Below are 23,902 nucleotides of genomic sequence, written 5' to 3' on the forward strand. Positions count from 1 at the left end.
GCAGTTTTTAGCCTGATATATATATTTAATTAGCAATTGAAATACGAACACATCTGTATGAGATTATTGCTTGAATAAATTGTGTGTGACAAAACATAGTAATGATGCCATTATATGAGACATTCATATTGGCATAACTTCAAAAGCAGTAATTAAAGCAAAGTTCTGTCAACATATTCAATTAAATGGACATTTGCCGTCTGACATGTGTCATGAGAAACTACATATGTGCATGAATCACCGTATGTATGTACTGCTGCTCTGTCTCACTCCCGTCTCCTGTCTTGTTTCATTCACGTGGCTGGCTTGGACTTGGAATACTTGACCGCGTGCCTGTGTGTGTTCATGTCCCGTTCCTGCGCCCTCGCCCACTCTTCCGAAGGCTGTGAGAAATCCCCAAGCTTAAGCAACATAGCGGGCTTGGCTGGTAACGCCCTGAGGCTGTCTCCAGTGACCTCACCCTACAGTTCACCGTGCCCCCTGAGGCGTTCCCGCTCCCCAATACCATCCGTCCTGTGAGTCCCGGCCCAGAGCGAGGCTGAGCACACTCCCCTCCCCCACCCCCAAAACACCCGACAGAAGCCAGCTTCATAGGCGTTAGCTCTCTGTAGCATCCTGGAATCATATAATATACTTTGTGAATGTTGTTAGCTACTTTAGAGACTAACCTTAGTGGTTTCGACCACAGACTAACCCTGCTCTTCTCCTCTTCCATACAAACGTTGCTTTGAACTGTAGATGTGGTGTCCACCCTTGAAGTAGCTTAGCTGTGCATCACTTTGAATTCCCATTACTTCAGTTTTGTTGTACTTTAATAATGGCAATAAAAGGACTCTTGAATGGTGGCTCTAAAAGTAGCAGCCACAACATTTAGTAAATACGTATTCATAATCAGGGAGATTTACATGTTGCTATATTTAGATACTTAGAACATACGTGCTTCCATAAAAAATAAGAAAAATGTCACTTTATTTTGTGGGGGTGGGGGGGGAACTTGTCATGGACTATGTCTTGATTCACACGCTCTCACCTGCCACCTTCTCGCTCTCACCTGTCACTCTCTTGCTCTCACCTGCCACCCTCTCGCTCTCACCTGTCACTCTCTTGCTCTCACCTGCCACCCTCTCGCTCTCACCTGTCACTCTCTTGCTCTCACCTGCCACCCTCTCGCTCTCACCTGTCACTCTCTAGCGCTCACCTGCTACCCTCTCGCTCTCACCTGCCACCCTCTCGCTCTCACCTGTCACCCTCTCGCTCTCACCTGCCACCCTCTCGCTCTCACCTGTCACTCTCTAGCTCTCACCTGCCACCCTGTCACTCTCACCTGTCACCCTATATCTCTCACCTGCCATCCTCTCGCTCTCACCTGTCACCCTGTCACTCTCACCTGTCACCCTATATCTCTCACCTGCCATCCTCTCGCTCTCACCTGCCACCCTGTCACTCTCACCTGTCACCCTATATCTCTCACCTGCCATCCTCTTGCTCTCACCTGCCACCCTGCCACACTGTCTCTCACCTGTCACCCTATATCTCTCACCTGCCATCCCTTGCTCACCTGTCCTCTCTCGCTCTCACCTGCCACCCTGTCGCTCTCACCTGCCACCCTGTCGCTGCCACCTGCCACCTCACCTGCCACCCTGTCGCTCTCTCACCTACCACCCCGTCGCTCTCACCTGCCACCCTGTTGCTCTGACCTGCCACCCTGTCCCTCTCACCTGCCACCCTGTCCCTCTCACCTGCCACCCTATCCCTCTGACCTGCCACCCTGTTGCTCTGACCTGCCACCCTGTCACTCTCACCTGCCACCCTGTCCCTCTGATCTGCCACCCTGTCACTCTCACCTGCCACCCTGTCGCTCTCACCTGCCACCCTGTTGCTCTCACCCGCCACCCTGTCGCTCTCACCTGCCACCCTGTCGCTCTCACCTGCCACCCTCTCACCTGCCACCCTCTCACCTGCCACTCTCACCTGCCACCCTGTTGCTCTCACCTGCCAACCTGTTGCTCTCACCTGCCACCCTGTTGCTCTCACCTGCCTCTGGCTGGGCCCGGTCATCCTGTTTGCATGGATCATCCTGTGTAATCATCTACCAGCGGTGTGGTGAGAAAGAGAGAAGGAGAGATAAAAACTAAAGAGAAGACAGGTTAGAAACGGTGGGCCTGGGCCGTGGGAATGTGCATGGGACTTGTGTGTCTGCATCGTGCCATTGGCCTCCACCTGGGGGACTGAACACACAACATAAAATGCACAACAGTGTTTTTCTGTTTTCTCTGCATGTGGGCTATGCTGGTTTGCTACTGTTTCAAATGTTTTACTGTGATCTTATTGAACTGTCAATCGCTGTGTTGCCAAGCTGAAGTGTCTCTGATATTGTTTACTCACAGATAACTGCAAAGAGATTGTCTTTACTGGTTTCACGCAAGCAGAGAGCAGCATTCTTTAATTGCTGGGGGAAGGCACATCCCTGGTGGAAAGGTAACATTGTCATTCTGAATGGCATGTGAACTGCCTGCTGAACACTGTGCTGCTGATCCCTGGTGGTCACCTCTGGCTAATGGCCTTTTGTTTTAGTGTGTGTGCAGAAGGGGGTAATTCAACAATTGTAGTCACGGAAATGACATCGGCACCCCCTCTGCATCATAACTCGTGGCTTTATACACACATGCGTGCATGTGCACTCATATACACACACAAACATTTGACAGGCGTGTGCACGCACACACACCACATTAGACACAGACACACACACACACATTAGACACACACACACACATTTCTGTATATTCTTTAAAAGACAGCAGGAATGCCTTTGATGGTCCTATCAAACAGAGCTTTTGTTTTATTAATAGCGATGTAATTCATTATTGATGAGAGAATTTACTACTCACAAATTGTTGCCGATGCTAACAGGTGTGTCGCACGACAGAGGACATTACCATTCAGCAATGTGCCTCACCCAATCCTTTGTCTATACTAGTAGCAGGAAGGTTGCTAAGCAACTGGCACATAGTCAGACGCATCTCACAGTTGCTGAACACAGAAACTGTCTCCTAATTCAAACGAAAAGCTCACGACCGGTGCTTTCCATATTTCTATATTAAAATAATTATTGAATCACCCCCCCTCCCATTGCAATACTGTTCATTGATTGAGTGTTTACGATCATGACTTCATAGAATGCCATCGATTTGTATATAATCATCATTACATATAAACTGTAAATGAGAAGCAAATATCTGAACACAAAAATAGCATGAATCTGCATGTGGTTATTGGTATATAATGACTATAGATTATTATCATTAGAGACGCATTTCTGATATTTAGAGATGTGACCTGCTTTACATTCTGTTTAGCCGTTTACGTGTCCTATTGGAATGACGACAGTCATCAGCCAATCAGTGGACTAACAAGACCTATTGGTGTGTGGATCCTGTTGGATCACACAGCGTCACTCAAGGACGTGAACCAACCAGAACACTCACATCGATGAAGGATTGTTGACTGACAAGCGTCAGGTCCAATGACGCTGCCTGGGAAAACAGGAACTGTCCAAGACTGAGGTCAATTGGAATTCTGGGAATAGATGGGACACGGGAAGTTGTCTTTTTCCCAGATTCTCAATGTCATGGATATTGAGTGAAGCATAAAACTGTCACAAGAAGAAGAAAAAAAGGACCCTTCTTGGAAGACGAGGCCAGCTGCTTTATCTAGATATTGTGTTTGTAAATAATAACATGATACAGCACATGGGTCAAGGAGCTCCTCTCTCTCTCATCTGTCCTCTGGATTGCGAGCCAGGTACAAGGTCATGACCTCCATATCAATCAGTCTCCGTGGTTTCCCTCCTCGTAATCAGTGTTATTATGATGCATCAGGCACAACGTGTTCTGAAAATGGACTGATTTAATATGTGAATTCTGCTTCATATACAGTGAAGAGAGAATAACGTGGGATAAGTTGAATAAATGTGACATTGGGTTTCATCAATGCTTTCGTTTCCCTTAGACGTTTTGGTGGATTCCATGACATTGCTGTGGTGTGTGTTTACATGCGTGTGTTTTGAACTCCAGGGTAACATCTAGACAACATGCAGTTGTAAAGCAGAAAAATGAAAACCTATAAGAGACCCATTTCACTCTTCCAGCTAGTTTGAACACATATAACAAGGAAGCTTAAACTATCCTGTAGAGATGTGTTATCCTGGACACCATACCCCAACAATCAGATACAATTTGCAATAATGACACCCAAACAAAAGACACCGATTTGCACTGTGATTTTAGCTACCTGCCACAAGAAATGATACACTGGTCTAGTACAGCCTATATAACAGGACAATGCTAAAGCGCCCCTCCATTGACTTGATAGTGAGGGTTGATTTAGACCATCAGTAATTGGGGGATTGGAATACTGTGACCTGCACAGTGAGGACCCCCCCCCCACACACACACACACACACAACTCTCTGTGTAGTGCAATGCTGCTTAACTCTTTGAAATGTCAAGGGACACCAATCAGTATCTATTCTTCTATGACAAAAGTGATTTAAATGTGTTTATTTTTTTGAATCCAGAACATGTAATTATGTGTCTCTTGTGGAGTGCTCGGTTTACTTGTGAAAGTCATAGTATCCCAACACTGTTTCTCTCCATTACGTCCACAACTGTCACTTGGGCTTGATCCAGCTTCATGTTCTGTATCTTTCAATGTGAGGACAATTCTAGTTGGAAGTCTGTATCTGTGGATCATTTGATGGCATTCTGAAGTGCATGCTATGAAAAAAGACAACATGTCAAATTGTAAAACAGGATGACAACATATATCACGTTCCAAGCGATGTGTAAAATGAAATGCCATGTGAGAAAATCACATAAACATATTTAACTTTTAAAGCATTGTTGTTTCTTTACTTCACACACATGCAGGAGAAGTACTGTCTTTGACAGGGGAACGGCTATAGCACAACGCTGATCCAACTAAGGTCCATCCTTTTTCATAAGACTCACACAGGTAATTGCATTGTAATTGTCTTTGTTCAAGCTACACCATTTTACGCTGTTGACGAATTGAAGAAGGATCCATGTTCATTCAGATATCTAGCATCACCCTGTACTCCTACGGCTTATCGTCAACGATAATGATAGCAGTCGCTGTGATAATGATATGCCTTTTCCCAGTTCTATCTCCTGTGCTGCCTCTAATTCTCCAGCTGGCGTCCGGCGGCAATCAGCCCCTACGTGCCGGTAACTCAGAGACATCCCAACTATCTTTGCACCCATCACCATGGAAACAGCAAACGTGTGTCATGGAGATGTAAACAGCTGGAGAATGGAGTATGTTTTAGAGGGGAAGAAACTCCACACACCCCGGGCTGTAACCAACTCCCTTAAGAGCGAGCGCGAGACATCCTTAGACAGCCAGTGGGGAAAACCAACTGTAATTTTCTAAATACCAAAATAGTGACTATGAATATAGCATCAGAGCACTGTTCCTTGGCCGTGAGAAACATCACAGACAAGTGTCTGTGAACTAGGCCCTACAGCAACCTACAGTGAAAGACTTGTACTAAAAGTCTCTGTGAACTGGGTACTACAGCAACCTACAGTGAAAGACTTGTACTAAAAGTCTCTGTGAACTGGGTACTACAGCAACCTACAGTGAAAGACTTGTACTAAAAGTCTCTGTGAACTGGGTACTACTGCAACCTACAGTGAAAGACTTGTACTAAAAGTCTCTGTGAACTGGGTACTACTGCAACCTACAGTGAAAGACTTGTACTAAAAGTCTGTGAACTGGGTACTACAGCAACCTACAGTGAAAGACTTGTACTAAAAGTCTCTGTGAACTGGGTACTACAGCAACCTACAGTGAAAGACTTGTACTAAAAGTCTCTGTGAACTGGGTACTACTGCAACCTACAGTGAAAGACTTGTACTAAAAGTCTCTGTGAACTGGGTACTACAGCAACCTACAGTGAAAGACTTTGATCATCTGCAGGTTTGATGGTAAAAACAAACAAGGACAAAAAGAGAAAGACAGAGAAGGATGTGTCGGTGTCAGACGGTAAGTGCTGGTTGAGTGGTATATTGTGTGTCTTAGTAACCCTGTGGAGTAGTTGTGCCAGGTTCTCCACATGATGTTGTGTCACACACCGCTGAGAGGGGACGGGGATGGGGACTCACACTGCTGAGAGGGGACGGGGACGGGGATGGGGACTTACACTGCTGAGAGGGGAGGGGGATGGGGACTCACACCGCTGAGAGGGGACGGGGATGGGGACACACACTGCTGAGAGGGGACGGGGACGTGGATGGGGACACATACTGCTGACAGGGGACGGGGATGGGGACTCACACTGCTGAGAGGGGACGGGGACGGGGATGGGGACTTACACTGCTGAGAGGGGAGGGGGATGGGGGACACACTGCTGAGAGGGGACGGGATGGGGGGACACACTGCTGAGAGGGGACGGGGACAGGGATGGGGACTTACACTGCTGAGAGGGGAGGGGGATGGGGACTCACACCGCTGAGAGGGGACGGGGATGGGGACACACACTGCTGAGAGGGGACGGGGACGTGGATGGGGACACATACTGCTGAGAGGGGACGGGGATGGGGACTCACACTGCTGAGAGGGGACGGGGACGGGGATGGGGACTTACACTGCTGAGAGGGGAGGGGGATGGGGGGACACACCGCTGAGAGGGGAGGGGGATGGGGACTCACACTGCTGAGAGGGGACGGGGACGGGGGGATGGAGACTTACACTGCTGAGAGGGGAAGGGGATGGGGACTCACACCGCTGAGAGGGACGGGGATGGGGACACACACTGCTGAGAGGGGACGGGGACGTGGATGGGGACACATACTGCTGAGAGGGGACGGGGATGGGGACTCACACTGCTGAGAGGGGACGGGGACGGGGATGGGGACTTACACTGCTGAGAGGGGACGGGGAGGGACACACACTGCTGAGAGGGGACGGGGGGGGGGACACACTGCTGAGAGGGGACGGGGATGGGGACACATACTGCTGAGAGGGGACGGGGACGTGGATGGATGGGGACTCACACTGCTGAGAGGGGACGGGGATGGGGACACACACTGCTGAGAGGGGATGGGGGTGGGGACTCACACTGCTGAGAGGGGACGGGGATGGGGACACATACTGCTGAGAGGGGACGGGGATGGGGACTCACACTGCTGAGAGGGGAGGGGATGGGGACACATACTGCTGAGAGGGGACGGGGATGGAGACTCACACTGCTGAGAGGGGACGGGGATGGGGACACACACTGCTGAGAGGGGACGGGGATGGGGACTAACACTGCTGAGAGGGGATGGGGATGGGGACTAACACTGCTGATTGGGGACGGGGACATGGATGGGGACACATACTGCTGATTGGGGAGGGGACGAGGGGGCGGGGAGGGGGGACCCATTATGATTCACTGCTGAGAATCCAACCTTCATTGGGATGGGGACACACACTGCTGAGAGGGGATCACTGCTGGACGGGGACGAGGGATGGGGACACACACTGCTGAGAGAGGATGGGGATAGGGACACACGCTGCTGAGAGGGGACGGGGACTGTGTATGGGGTTAAACACTGCTATAATGTGTATGTGTGGTGTTGATAGGGTTAAACACTGTTGGGGGATGGGGACTCACACTGTTGATAGGGGGGGACACACACTGCTGAGAGGGGACTCACACTGCTGAGAGGGGGGATGGAAACAAGGGATCGGGGACACACACTGCTGAGAGGGGATAGGGAGCAAAGGGGATGTGGGATTTTCACATTGTTTCAGGTTCTGCTGAGAGCCTCAGGGATGACAGGGTCTCACACTGCTGAATGGGGACAGGGGATGGGGACACACTGCTGAGTGTTGATGGGGATGGGGACAGGGGACTGTTATAGTTGTATAATGGATGGGGACACAGGGTTAAACACTGCTGAGAGGGATAGGGGACACAGGGTTAAACACTGCTGAGAGTTGATAGGGTTAAACACTGGTGGATGTGTGGTGGAGGGTTACACACTGCTGAGATGTGTGGTGTTGATAGGGTTAAACACTGCTATAGGGATGGGGCAGGGTTAAACACTGCTGAGATGTGTGGTGGATAGGGACTGCGTATGGGATGGGGACACTGCTATAGTGTGTATGTGTGGTGTTGATAGGGTTAAACACTGCTGAGATGTGTGGTGGGGACTATAATGTGTATGTGTGGTGTTGATAGGGTTAAACACTGTGGATGGGGACACAGGGTTAAACACTGCTGTATAAGAACTATAATGTGTATGTGTGGTGTTGGGTTAAACACTGCTATAGTTGTATAATGTGTATGTGTGGTGTTGATAGGTTAAACACTGCTATAATGTGTATGTGTGGTGTTGATAGGGTTAAACAGCAATGAGATAATGTGTATAATGTGGGGATATGTTAAACACTGCTGATATGTGTGGTGTTGATAGGGTTAAACACAGGATAGGGTTACACACTGCTGTATGTGTGGTGTTGATAGGGGATGTGTATGTGTGGGGACACACTGCTGTTAAACACTGCTATAGTTGTATAATGTGTATGTGTGGTGTTGATAGGGTTAAACACTGCTATGTAGTTGTATATAGTTTGTATAATGTGTATGTGTGGTGTTGGGTTAAACACTAGTTGTATAATGTGTATGTGTGGTGTTGATAGGGACACTGGTTGTTGTGTGGTGTTGATAGGGTTAAACACTGCTATAATGTGTATGTGTGGTGTTGATAGGGTTAAACACTGCTCAAGTTGTATAATGTGTATGATGTGTGGTGTTGATAGGGTTAAACACTGCATGTGTGGTGTTGAATAAACACTGCAGTTATGTGTGGTGTTGAATAAACACTGCTATAGTTGTATAATGTGTATGTGTGGTGTTGATAGGGTTAAAACCTTCATTGACTTCATATTAAACACTGCTATAGTTGTATATTGATATGTGTGGTGTTGATAGGGTTAAACACTGCTATAATGTGTATGTGTGGTGTTGATAGGGTTAAACACTGCTATAGTTGTATAATGAGATAGGGTTAAACACTGTACCAAAGCTATGTGTGGTGTTGATAGGGTTAAACACTGCTATAGTTGTATAATGTGTATGTGTGGTGTTGATAGGGTTCCTAATAATGTATGTGTGGTGTTGATAGGGTTAAACACTGTAATGATGTGTGGGTATAGGGTTAAACACTGCTATAATGTGTATGTTGTATAATGTGTATGTGTGGTGTTGATAGGGTTAAACACTGCAAATGTGTATGTGTGGTGTTGATAGGGTTAAACAAATGTGTATGTGTGGTCTCATTGTTAAACAGCCATTGTTTCTATAGTTGTATGTGTATGTTGATGTAAACACTGCTATAATGTGTATGTGTGGTGTTGATAGGGTTAAACACTGCAGTATAAAAATGGGTTAAACACTGCTAAATGTGTATGTGTGGTGTTGACTGTTAAACACTGCTATAGTTGTATAATGTGTATGTGTGGTGTTGAGGTTAAACACTTGTTAAACACTGCTATAATGTGTATGTGTGGTGTTGATAACCAATGTGTGGTGTTGGGTCTATAATGTGTATGTGTGGTGTGTTGATGAGTGGTGGAGGCAACAGCAGTTGTATAAATGATAAACACTGCTATAGTTGTATAATAGCTCTCCCAATAGTTGTATAATGTGTATGTGTGGTGTTGATAGGGTTAAACACTGCTATGTTGTATAATGTAGTGTTGCTAATAATAGGGTTAAACCCTATAGTTGTATAATGTGTATGTGTGGTGTTGATAGGGTTAAACACTGCTATAGTTGTATAATGTGTATGTGTGGTGTTGATAGGGTTAAACACCAGTTATAAAATGATAGGGTTAAACACTGTTAAACACTGATAACACTGCTATAGTTGTATAATGTGTATGTCAGTGTGTTGATAGGGTTAAACACTCTATAGTTGTATAAGCTATAGTTGTATAATGTGTATGTGTGGTGTTGATAGGGTTAAACACTGCTATAGTTGTATAATGTGTATGTGTGGTGTTGATAGGGTGCTATAGTTGTATAATGTGTATGTGTGGTGTTGATAGGGTTAAACACTGCTATAGTTGTAAGTGTTAAACACTGCTATAGTTGTATAATGTGTATGTGTGGTGTTGATAGGGTTAAACACTGCTATAGTTGTATAATGTGTATGTGTGGTGTTGATAGGGTTAAACACTGCTATAGTTGTATAATGTGTATGTTGTGGTGTTGATAGGGTTAAACACTGCTATAGTTGTATAATGTGTATGTGTGGTGTTGATAGGGTTAAACACTGCTATAATGTGTATGTGTGGTGTTGATAGGGTTAAACACTGCTATAGTTGTATAATGTGTATGTGTGGTGTTGATAGGGTTAAACACTGCTATAGTTGTATAATGTGTATGTGTGGTGTTGATAGGGTTAAACACTGCTATAGTTGTATAATGTGTATGTGTGGTGTTGATAGGGTTAAACACTAGGGCTATAGTTGTATAATGTGTATGTGTGGTGTTGATGGTTAAACACTGCTATAGTTGTATAATATGTGTGGTGTTGATAGGGTTAAACACTGCTATAGTTGTATAATGTGTATGTGTGGTGTTGATAGGGTTAAACACTGCTATAGTTGTATAATGTGTATGTGTGGTGTTGATAGGGTTAAACACTATAGTTGTATAATGTGTATGTGTGGTGTTGATAGGGTTAAACACTGCTATAGTTGTATAATGTGTATGTGTGGTGTTGATAGGGTTAAACACTGCTATAGTTGTATAATGTGTATGTGTGGTGTTGATAGGGTTAAACACTGTTAGTATAATGTGTATGTGTGGTGTTGATAGGGTTAAACACTGCTATAGTTGTATAATGTGTATGTGTGGTGTTGATAGGGTTAAACACTGCTATAGTTGTATATATGTGTGGTGTTGTTGTTATAGTGTGTATGTGTTGATAGGGTTTAGTTGTATAATGTGTAAACTGCTATAGTTGTACTAGGGTTAAACACTGCTATAGTTGTATAGTGTGTATGTGTGGTGTTGATAGGGTTAAACACTGCTATAGTTGTATAATGTGTATGTGTGGTGTTGATAGGGTTAAACACTGCTATAGTTGTATAATGTGTATGTGTGGTGTTGATAGGGTTAAACACTGCTATAGTTGTATAATGTGTATGTGTGGTGTTGATAGTGTTCAATGTGTTTCTCCTTAAAGGTCCAGTATAGTCCAACATGTGATGTTTCTGTGTTTCATATGCACTGAGTGTACAAAACATTAACACCTGCTCTTTCCATGACATAGACTGACCAGGTGAATCCAGGTGAAAGCTATAATCCCTTGCTGATGTCACTTGTTAAATCCACTTCAATCCGTGTAGATGAAGGGGAGGAGGCAGGTTAAAGAAGGATTTTAAACCTGGAGACAATTGAGACATGGATAGTGCATGTGTGCCATTTAGAGGGTGAATGGGCAAGACACAAGATTTAAGTGCCTTTGAATGGGGTATGGTAGTAGGTGCCAGGCGCACCGATTTGTGTCAAGAACTACAACGCTGCTGGGTTTTTCAAGCTCAGCAGTTTCCCGTGTGTATCAAGAATGGTCCACCATTGTAGAGTTCATGTCCCAATGAATTAAGGCTGTTCTGAGGGCAAAATGGGGAGGTGCAACTCAATATTAAGATGGTTTGTACACTCAGTGTATATTTCCACACTATGAGGTTGAATAATACTGTGAAATTGTGAAAATGATGGCAATCTCCTTTTAGTGTAAGAGCTGTTAGAAAAGACCACCTGAAATTTCAGCCTGTTTTGGTGGGATGGAGTTTTGACCAATAAGAAAGGAAGTTCCAAACTTCTCTGCCAATAACAGCTAGTTTTCCATTTTCTCCTCCCCACTCAGACCACTCCCAGAAAGTCCTTCATAAATTCTTGCTTGAGACATTGCTCTTGCTAAGATGCTATTTATGTTTCTTTTTGTCAATTTGAATTGAAAACAATCCCAGTAAGGTACTTAATTAATTGTTACCCAGAAATGATTTGATGTTGAGCTAAAAACGTCTACATTGGACCTTGAATCTTTTGGGGCTTTTTCTTGTATGGTGAGGGAAGTCATGTCTCTTTTTTCCAGGGGCCTGTGTAGACGCCTTGGTGTGAGTCTCAAGGTTAGAGGTTAATAATGGTTAATAGTGTCTGACCACTTGTTTAACAAACACATTGAACTGCAGCAGCCCCAGACACAGAAATCATTAACAGAATTCTTGACATCTGTTTTACAACGACAAGGTGTCTGACACCCCTGAACAAGACAGATGGAAGATTTGCCTCTCAACAAATAACACGCAGCTAATTTGGTTCCGTGGATGTGGTTCTCAAACAACCAAAGGAGAACCTTGAAGGGGCGACACTGTTCAATGTTTGCTGGGCACTTTGGATCAGACGGCTGGCTACACATTGAAATAAACTCCTCCTATGTCATAATATCTCTTGGGAAATGTAACTTTTTTTAATGTGTCATTTAGAGTTGGTTTTCAAATGAACATAATGGAATATATCTGCTATTTAAATAGGCCTACCCAAAATGAGAAAAGTCATGAGAAATGTTAAACATTTAAAAAATATATGTTTTTATGTGGTTGTCAGTAAACAATGTAGTTTTGTGTCTTCAGTTTATTGTACAACAATCAGCTAGAAGTTGTATTTGAATGATTGATGAGCAACATTACCAAGATGACATTGCCACCATTAAGCCGCAAATCGTAGTCATCAAAAACAGCTCATTGGGTGTTGATCGACTCTCCTATGTCAGGATTCTCAGGTTCACAATTAGCTCCTTGTTAGAGTGACAGGCATATGTTGGTGGTTTAGAAGTACTGCTGCATGACAGAGATTACGCTTTTAAATCCTGCACATCCCCAGCCCCTCCTCACGTCACCATAGAAACACATCCCAGTGTGTGTGTCTGATGTTGGTGACAATTCCCCAGCGCAGGAAGCTATAAATGTTTTCTGTGTGTGTGTGTGTGTAATTATCAACAGGAGCTTTCATATTGGTTATTCTTAGATCCTTGGAGATATTAAGCTGGGCATAGGGACAGACATTGGCATTTTTCTCTCGTGATTCCATTCGGTGTATCACAAACAACATAGTGATACTTCAAAATTAACAGTAAACAACTATTTTAGCTTTACACCATGGTATATTGTCTGATATACACATGGCTGGAATGCTGTTTCAGCCAATCAGCATCCAGGATCCAAACTATCAATTTCATAATACAATGTAATAACACATAATACATGTTTTATTACACAACATGAATAACAGGTTAACCCCAGCTAGCTGGGGTCCAGCAGAATTAAGGCAGGTTATACCATTTTTAAAACATTACAATACAGAAGATAGCCCTATTTGGTAAAAGACCAAGTCCATATTATGGCAAGAACAGCTCAAATCAAGTCAATTCAGAAAATTTCAAGAACTTTGAAAGTTTCTTCAAGTGCAGTCGCAACAAAACATCAAGCACTATGATGGAACTGTATCTCATGAGGACCGCCATAGGAAAAGAAGACCCAGAGGTACCTTTGCTGCAGAGAATAAGTTCATTAGAGTTACCAGCCTCAGAAATTGCAGCCCAAATAAATGCTTCACAGAGTTCAAGTAACAGACACATCTTATGATCAACTGTTCAGAGGAGCCTGCGTGAATCAGGCCTTTATGGTCAAATTGCTGAAAAAAAAAAACATTACTAAAGGACAATAATAAGAAGAAGAGTGTAACGGCGATCGTCTGTTGAAGGAAGAGAGTCGGACCGAAATGCAGCGTGTTTGTTACTCATGACTTTAATGAATGAAAACGGAACGATACATATAGAAAAACAACAAACGGAAGGAGAAACCTATTACAGCCTATCTGGTGAACACTACACAGAGACAGGAACAATCACCCACCAAATACACAGCGAAACTCAGGCTCCCTAAATACGGTTCCCAATCAGAGACAACGAGAATCACCTGACTCTGATTGAGAATCGCCTCAGGCAGCCAAGCCTATACAACACCCCTAATCAGCCGCGATCCCAAATACTACAAACCCCAATACGAAAAACAACATATAAACCCATGTCACACCCTGGCCTACCCAAACATATAACAAAAACACAAAATACAATTACCAAGGCGTGACAAAGAGACTTACTTGAGCCAAGAAACACGAGCAGTGGACATTAGACCGGTGGAAATTTGTCCTTTGGTCTGATGAGTCCAAATGTGATATTTTTGGTTCCAACTGCCGTGTCTTTGTGAGACACAGAGTAGGTGAACAGATGATATCCACATGGGTGCTTCCCACAGTGAAGCATGGAGGAGGTGGTGTGATGGTGTAGGGGTGGTTTGCTGGTGACACAGTCTGTGATTTATTTATAATTCAAGGCACACCCAGCTTGGCTACCATAGCATTCTGCAGTGATGCACCATCCCATCTGGTTTGCACTTAATGGGACTATCATTTGTTTTTCAACAGGACAATCAACAGGACCCAGCACACCTCCAGGCTGTGTAAGGGCTATTTGACCAAGAAGGAGAGTTATGGAGTGCAGCATCAGATGACTTGGCCTCCACAATCACCTGACCTCAACCCAATTGAGATGGTTTGGGATGAGTTGGACCACAGAGTGAAGTAAAAGCAGCCAACAAGGTCTCAGCATACGTGGGAACTCCTTCAAGACTGTTGGAAAATCATTCCAGGTGAAGCTGGTTGAGAGAATGCCACGCGTGTGCAAAGATGTCAACAAGGCAAAGGGTGGCTACTTTTAAGAATTTCAAATGTAAAATATATTTTGATTTGTTTAACACTTTTTTGGTTACCACATGATTCAATGTGTTATTTCATAGTTTTGATGTCTTCACTATTATTCTACAATGTAGAAAATAGTAAAACAATAAAGAAAACCCTTGAATGAGTAGGTGTGTCCAAACTTTTGACTGCTACTGTATGTCTATCAGTGTATCTTATCCTATCCACTATATAACACAACTTAGCCGTTTAAAACTGTTCCTTACCGTCCACTTACAAAACAGTGACCCCATTACACCGGGGACATACTGTCATGCATAGGTGTAATAGGTGGCAGGGAAGTCAGGCGCAGGAGAGTCAAATGGAGTGTAAATATGGAGTCTTTTAATAAAGTTCCAAGAGTATGCTCCATAACAATAAATGTACAAACAAACAAAACATGGGTACGAGGACCCGACGCGCACCTATACAAACAATCACACTACACTGACAACAAATCAATCTCTGACAAAGACATGAAGGGGAAACAGAGGGTTAAATACACAACAGGTAATGAATGGGATAGACAACAGGTGTGTGGGAAGACAAGACAAAACCAATGGAAAATGAAAAAAGGATCAATGATGGCTAGAAGACCGGTGACGTCAAACGCCGAGCACCGCCCGAACAAGGAGAGGCAACGACTTCGGTAGAAGTCATGACACATACAGTAACTCCGCCCACAAAATGGCCTGTTACTATTGGACAGATGACTTGATTAAATCGGGCATTGTAATGGTGAATTATGTATCTACATTCTCAAGGTCAGAGCCGAGGTTAACATGTTCCCTGTGTCTGCAGGAATTGGCCGCTTGTATTGATGATCTTCTCTCTGTGATTTGCACTTCTCTCTGTGATTTGAGCTCCAAAAATGTGTTTACACGCTCGATCAAGCCCCCCGCAATGGGCTCAACCGAAATGCACTGTACATACAGTTGATATGATCAACGAGAGAAGATGCCTCCGTTGTCAGGAATTGCATAGCTGTTTGAAATCAAAGAGGTTACATTGAGAATGTATTATTGTCTCTAACAGGTACTAAACTAAACTAACACTTGATCTCATCAAAAAATGCAAGAACTCTAACTCACTTAATTAGGATGTTTTACTCTACTTTACTTTTTAGTTTGTCTTAACTCAGGTCAACACAATCTTAATGATTTTCATACATTAAATACCTCAAAGCCATGTTTATTTATGTTTTATTTCTTCTTTGCTGTGCAGCCAGAAGAGCAAATTAGAGAACACAGTTGCTCTCCCATTTAGAGCACTTAAAGGGATACTTGGAGATTTGAAGGAAATTAGAGGTAGTAGACTGCCAGTGATTGCACTAGCGCTAGTTAGCTACTTTCTTCAAACTGCACACAGAGACATAAAAATTCCATCCACGAGTTCCTCTGACTGGGGAAGTAGAAAAAGGACTTCATTGCCAAAATCCCGAAGTATCCATTTAAGATAGCCTCTCTTCCACATTGGTTTATAAGGGGTTTCCGTATAGCAACATTTATGTCTGCAGTAACCTTCCACTGTATCAACATGAACAATATAAATAACTGTTTATAACAGCTTCTGCCTCAGAATAACTCACTGAAATGTGTTCATGGGTGTATCCCTAATGGCACCCTATTCTAGTCAAAAATAGTGCACTATAAAGGGAATAAGGTGCAATTTGAAACCCATGTTTACTAGGCCTGCAGCCAAAAAAATGAATCTACATGCAGAAGAGTAGGCTCTCCTGGTGGAGGCACAGCACATAACAATATGGTGATTTATTGTGCCATGCATATTGTGAATGGGGCGGGTTATTGAAAAACACATCTCAGACATGTCATTTACGATGTGGAGCGTTTATAGACGTGATGAAGTAACAGGCAATTAAGCTGTCATTTTCCCCAACCACTCCTATAGTGGAGCGTGTGAGCCACACACGAATCTTAATCTTATTCCATTTGGGCTTGCATTTATACAGCGGCAAAGCCAAGTATTGCGATCCGAGTGATGAAATCATTGTGAATTGTGACTTCCAGGATTCGAAATGACATCGAACAAATGTTTTTTTGTTTTTGTTATATCAGTCTCTTAAAGATTGTCCTTTTGTTAGAGACAGTGTTTTTCAATCCTGGGGTCACACAAGAGTGCACATTTCTGTCCCAACCCAGTACTAATAACATACCTGATAGAACTCATCAAGGGCTTGATCATTGGTTGATTAGTTAAATAAAATATAGGCCTATGAGCAAAGATATTATTAACTAACCCAAGATAGTTCATCTGAGTCGTTTTCTATGTGGCGCAAATGAAGCATAGTGGACAGAACAAGCAAGGAGGTGGGCAGAGTTAAGCATGAGCTAGCAAGATTCTATTGGAGCGTTGTAGTATTTATTTGCATATTTCCGTTAGGGAACACCTTCTCTGTGAAGTGCACGTGTGCAATAACACAATTCACCCTTGCACTCAAAGTTTAGAAACTTTGGCAAAGGGTTACGACTACAAGACTTAGTGCACTCTGTTCGTAACACATTCTGGTTTTGGAAACAGAAAACTGTACTGAGATCTTTGATGAGAAAATCAGCAGAACATCGGCCCAGTTCCATTTCGCTCCATTCTCTCCCACTGCCGGCCACTGGGCTTCCTCTCTTCACCATATTTGGTGGGGTTGGAGATTTCAACCGGATGCTTCACATTGAAACATGCTCTGTGCCTAATATACAATCTGTCATGACCCATACTACAAACAGAAACTTCCTTCTCATCAGGCCTAGAATTAACATTCTGTAAGCTGCAGTAATGTCTGTGTAACGTTAGAATTGTAGGTCAGAGAAACCACATCGGAGCAGCCTCTGGAATTAGACAGGAAACTGTGGTCTACAGTGTGTATTGAACCACTGTGCAGTTTTGACATATTTGGAGCAGTTGTATTAGGCCAAGCCCACATCCATGTGTCTTCTCATGCCTTGGAGAGCATGTGTGAATGGGTGAGAAAATGGATCTCGATTTGAGAATTAAGAGATGGCAAGTTGTATTTCACGAAATCCATTTTTACCTTATTTTAATTAGCTACTGGATTGCTGCCAACAGCTTTCCTGGAGATAAATTCTAATGCACTCAATTATTATTGTTGGAGCCTCGTACAACGTTAAGGAGCAGTGTTAATTAAAGCTGTGGACTCCCCAACCTCCTCTTCTCCTATGAACAGTGAGAAATTCTGATGGCTGATATTTCCTCAAAGCTAATATACTCTGAAGTTAGATAGATTCATAGACTTATACACGAAGCAGACAAAATAGTTTAACTTCTAACAAAGTCTACGTTGAAGTAAGCAGTAACTTAGTTGTTTAATAGTAGTTTGTCTCCAGATATATAAAGCAGTGGTGACTCACTAATGTTTGAACTGCGGAATGAAGTCAACCTTTAGTAAAGTGTAGTATGACGACTACACTCTTATAAAAAGGGTTCCAAAAGGCTGTCCCCATAAGAGAACCATTTTTGGTGCCAGGTAGAACTCTTTTGGGTTCAATGTAGAACCCTCTGTGGAAAAGGTTCTACATGGAACTCAAAAGGGTTCTTACCAGGAACGAAAAAAGGGTTATTCAAAGGGTTATTCTATGGGAACATCTGAAAAAAAGGGTCTTTAGGGTATTTCTTTCTAAGAGTGTAGGCTACCAACCCCTGTCACTCAATAAAGTCACCATACTAGAAAAGCAGAACAGCTATATGAGACGTTTTGGAGGGCAGCTCTATGGAGAGGTGTAGTCCCTCTCCCAAGGCTGCAATGTGCCCACTGCAATTCTATCCCAAGCAGGTGCCAATCATTGAAAGTGATTTCCCCACACCATAAAGACTGGCACAGAAGCATGTTACAGGAAGAAAACGATGGATGCAGAGGGGCACGCCGCCGGTCCTCCTTGTAAAACTTCAAGTCAAGGATTAAGTTGAAGTCACATTCTGTGATTATTAAAAAAATATATATAATACATTTTTATATTCCCTAAACCAACTGTCCCGCTGTTACCCCTGAATCCTGGTGGTGCCCCAACTCTTGGTGGTGCCCCCAACTCCTGGTGGTGCCTCAATATAGTGCAGAGGAGACTAGGAGAGGAAGCAGCTCTTGGTGGTGCCACAATATAGTGCAGAGGAGACTAGGAGAGGAAACAACTCCTGGTGGTGCCTCAATATAGCGCAGAGGAGTCGAGGAGAGGAAGCAACTCTTGGTGGTGCCTCAATATAGTGCAGAGGAGACTAGGAGAGGAAGCAACTCTTGGTGGTGCCTCAATATAGTGCAGAGGAGACTAGGAGAGGAAGCAACTCCTGGTGGTGCCTCAATATAGTGCAGAGGAGTCGAGGAGAGGAAGCAACTCTTGGTGGTGCCACAATATAGTGCAGAGGAGACTAGGAGAGGAAGCAACATGAGAGTATTGAGTTGCACCCCAGGTCTCAGGGAATGTGACATCACCAGCCCAGGCTCCTCTTATTCCCCGGAAAATCCCTCTTCTGTGTAAGCGTGGCAGCGAAATGACATGATGCGTTTGGAGCCGATAGGAATAATCCAATTATTTGTTGGGAGGGGAGATTAGAGTACAGTTAGATTTGTGTGTAAATCCAATAACACAGTAACTTAGATCAGCCATGAGATGTATGTCTGCCTGCGTTAATAAACCTGTTGTCTAGTAATTGCCCAGAAAACTGACTTCAAAACAGTCATTTGGCAACATCCAAAAGGATGAGAAACATCATCAGGGAACACCAAGGGGACAGGCACTAACCGCACACCAATCACTACTCTGCTATTAGTATAACATGAGCTTTTCAAAAAAACACTGCTTAGGGATGATTAAGAGGAAACTGTCCCATGTCAAATTAGGGACTTCTCATCTTGCAGTTGACTCTACATTACCTGGAAGATGGGGTTGATTACACTACACAGTACAGTAGCTTACAGTTAGTACACTACAGTAGCTTAAAGTTAATACAGTACAGTAGCTAACAGTGAGTACACTACACTACAGTAGCTTACAGTTAGTACACTACAGTAGCTTACAGTGAGTACACTACACTACAGTAGCTTACAGTGAGTACACTACACTACAGTAGCTTGCAGTGAGTACACTACACTACAGTAGCTTACAGTGAGTACACTATACAACAGTAGCTTACAGTTAGTACACCACAGTAGCTTACAGTTAATACACTAAAGTAGCTTACAGTTAATACACTAAAGTAGCTTACAGTTAATACACTAAAGTAGCTTACAGTTAATACACTAAAGTAGCTTACAGTTAGTACACTAAAGTAGCTTACAGTTAGTACACTACAGTAGCTTACAGTTAATACACTAAAGTAGCTTACAGTTAATACACTACAGTAGTTTACAGTTAGTACACAAAAGTAGCTTACAGTTAGTATACTAAAGTAGCTTACAGTTAATACACTACAGTAGCTTACAGTTAATACACTAAAGTAGCTTACAGTTAATACACTAAAGTAGCTTACAGTGAGTACACTATACAACAGTAGCTTACAGTTAATACACTAAAGTAGCTTACAGTTAATACACTACAGTAGCTTACAGTTAGTACACTAAAGTAGCTTACAGTTAGTACACTAAAGTAGCTTACAGTTAATACACTACAGTAGCTTACAGTTAATACACTACAGTAGCTTACAGTTAGTACACTAAAGTAGCTTACAGTTAATACACTACAGTAGCTTACAGTTAATACACTACAGTAGCTTACAGTTAATACACTAAAGTAGCTTACAGTTAATACACTAAAGTAGCTTACAGTTAATACACTACAGTAGCTTACAGTTAATACACTAAAGTAGCTTACAGTTAATACACTAAATTAGCTTACAGTGAGTACACTATACAACAGTAGCTTACAGTTAATACACTAAAGTAGCTTACAGTTAATACACTACAATAGCTTACAGTTAGTACACTAAAGTAGCTTACAGTTAGTACACTACAGTAGCTTACAGTTAGTACACTATACCACAGTAGCTTACAGTTAATACACTACAGTAGCTTACAGTTAGTACACTACAGTAGCTTACAGTTAATACACTAAAGTAGCTTACAGTGAGTACACTATACAACAGTAGCTTACAGTTAATACACTACAGTAGCTTACAGTTAGTACAGTATTTGGATATGGCAGTTTACTGAAATATGTTGACACTGATTAGACAATAAAATACATTTGTCTATCTAACTTTTGAATTAGGACAGGTAACTACTCTAGACCACATCCATCATTGCCACATGTGCAATGTCAAGACTGCGTACTGTATATGTTGAAATAATTGTATAATTGAGTGTTGATGATCAAAAACAAAGCATACCTACTGTATAGTGCCTATGGCTTATTCTGATGTTTCCTAGCTTTAAATAAACCCTTAAAGGCATCCATGCACAAACATGGAGGTACCAATCCCAGACTCCAACTTTAAAGAGGAGACTAGGTTCTTTATAAACTGCCATTCGAGCAGCCAGGCATGAATGCAAACACACTTCAGAGGGGCTATTGATCGTGAGGCGCCAGACGACACTGCCCTTCATTTCCAGTATAATGAAACATAATCACTCCGACAGTGACATCTTTGGTTATTCATAGACAGGCTTCAGATGTCTGGTTCTCTTCCAACTTGCAAAGAGTCAGAGAATGAGAAAGAGAGAGGGGGGGGTTAAAGAGAGAGAGCGAGATTGAAGGGGGGGTCTGGGTAAGGAAGGTACAACTTGTTTACACAGAAAGAGTTGGCGTGAGAAGGGAAGGATGCAGGCAAAATGAAAGCGAGACTAGAGAAAGGGAGGGAAAAGGGAAGAGTGAGACGCTTTCTTGGAGAGAAAGAAACAGAAAGGAGAGGTGTCTTAAAATAAAACATAGAGCTTGTTTACACAAAAACAATAGGAGGATGCTGGCAAAATAAGGCATTGCTAGAATAGAATGAATAAAGGGAGAGAGACAGAGACATAGAGGGGAAAGGAGAGGGAGATAAATAGAGGGGAAATGAGAGTGAGAGAGACCGAAATAGAGGGGAAAGGAGAGTGAGAGAGACAGAAATAGAGGGGAAAGGAGAGGGAGAGAGACAGAAATAGATGGGAAAGGAGAGGGAGAGAGACAGAAATAGAGGGGAAAGGAAATGGAGAGAGACAGAAATAGAGGGGAAAGGAGAGGGAGAGAGACAGAAATAGAGGAGAAAGGAGAGAGAGAGAGAGAAATAGAGGGGAAGGGAGAGGGAGAGTGAGAGAAATAGAGGGGAAAGGAGAGGGAGAAAGACAGATAAATAGAGGGGAAAGGAGAGGGAGAGAGACAGAAATAGAGGGGAAAGGAGAGGGAGAGAGACAGAAATAGAGGAGAAAGGAGAGAGAGAGAGAGAAATAGAGGGGAAGGGAGAGGGAGAGTGAGAGAAATAGAGGGGAAAGGAGAGGGAGAAAGACAGATAAATAGAGGGGAAAGGAGATGGAGAGACATAGAAATAGAGGGGAAAGGAGTGGGAGAGAGAGAGAAATAGAGGAGAAAGGAGAGGGAGGGAGAGAGAAATAGAAGGGAAAGGAGAGGGAGAGAGACAGATACATAGAGGGGCAAGGAGAGGGAGAGAGAGAGAAATAGAGGGGAAAGGAGATAGAGAGAGAGAAATAGAGGGGAAAGGAGAGGGAGAAAGAGAGAAATAGAGGAGAAATGATAGGGAGAGAAAGAGAGGGGAAAGGAGAGGGAGAGAGACAGAGAAATAGAGGGGAAAGGAGAGGGAGGGAGAGAGAAATAGAAGGGAAGGGAGAGGGAGAGAGACAGAGAAATAGAGGGGAAGGGAGAGAACGAGAGACAGAGAAATAGAGGGGAAGGGAGAGAACGAGAGACAGAGAAATAGAGGGGAAGGGAGAGAACGAGAGACAGAGAAATAGAGGGGAAGGGAGAGAACGAGAGACAGAGAAATAGAGGGGAAGGGAGAGAACGAGAGACAGATACATAGAGGGGAAAGGAGAGGGAGAAACAGATACATAGAGGGGAAGGGAGAGAACGAGAGACAGAGAAATAGAGGGGAAGGGAGAGAACGAGAGACAGAGAAATAGAGGGGAAGGGAGAGAACGAGAGACAGAGAAATAGAGGGGAAGGGAGAGAACGAGAGACAGATACATAGAGGGGAAGGGAGAGAACGAGAGACAGAGAAATAGAGGGGAAAGGAAAGGGAGAGACAGATACATAGAGGGGAAGGGAGAGAACGAGAGACAGAGAAATAGAGGGGAAAGGAAAGGGAGAGACAGATACATAGAGGGGAAAGGAGAGGGAGAGACAGATACATAGAGGGGAAATGAGAGGGAGACAGAGAAATAGAGGGGAAAGGAGAGGGAGAAAGACAAAGAAATAGAGGGAAAAGGAGATTGAGAGAGACAGAGAAATAGAGGGGAAGGGAGAGAACGAGAGACAGAGAAATAGAGGGGAAAGGAGAGGGAGACAGAGAAATAGAGGGGAAAGGAGAGGGAGAGAGACAGAGAAATAGAGGGGAAAGGAGAGGGAGAGAGACAGAGAAATAGAAGGGAAATGAGAGGCTGAGAGACAGAGAAATAGAGGGGAAAGGAGAGGGAGGGAGAGAGAAATAGAAGGGAAGGGAGAGGGAGAGAGAAAGAGAAATAGAGGGGAAGGGAGAGGGAGAGACAGATACATAGAGGGGAAGGGAGAGAACGAGAGACAGAGAAATAGAGGGGAACGGAGAGGGAGAGAGACAGAGAAATAGAGGGGAAAGGAAAGGGTGAGAGACAGAGAAATAGAGGGGAAAGGAGGGGGAGAGAGAAAGAAATAGAGGGGAAGGGAGAGGGAGAGTGAGAGAAATAGAGGGGAAAGGAGAGGGAGAAAGACAGATAAATAGAGGGGAAAGGAGATGGAGAGACAGAGAAATAGAGGGGAAGGGAGAGAACGAGAGACAGAGAAATAGAGGGGAAATACCAGGGAGACAGAGAAATAGAGGGGAAAGGAGAGGGAGAGAGAGAAATAGAGGGGAAAGGAGAGGGAGAGAGACAGAGAA

General features: G+C 43.6%; 1 protein-coding gene across 2 annotated transcripts in view; it reads left to right on the forward strand.

The window, feature by feature from the left end:
• Positions 1–4,892, forward strand: part of kcnc2 (potassium voltage-gated channel, Shaw-related subfamily, member 2) — a 92,485-nt gene extending 87,593 nt beyond the window's left edge. The window contains exons 4-5 of one of the 2 annotated variants that reach the window (XM_046296815.1): positions 2,388–2,478; positions 3,360–4,892. In XM_046296815.1, the coding sequence (XP_046152771.1) occupies positions 2,388–2,446 (59 nt within the window). In that variant the 3' untranslated portion in view covers positions 2,447–2,478; positions 3,360–4,892. Of the gene's footprint in view, positions 1–382; positions 1,053–2,387; positions 2,479–3,359 lie in introns of those variants that run through there. The other variant, XM_046296814.1, reaches the window with a different exon arrangement.
• The last annotated feature ends 19,010 nt before the right edge of the window (positions 4,893–23,902 follow it).

The sequence above is a fragment of the Oncorhynchus gorbuscha genome, linkage group LG14 (assembly GCF_021184085.1).
Source record: "Oncorhynchus gorbuscha isolate QuinsamMale2020 ecotype Even-year linkage group LG14, OgorEven_v1.0, whole genome shotgun sequence".
In the NCBI taxonomy this organism is placed as follows: domain Eukaryota; kingdom Metazoa; phylum Chordata; class Actinopteri; order Salmoniformes; family Salmonidae; genus Oncorhynchus; species Oncorhynchus gorbuscha.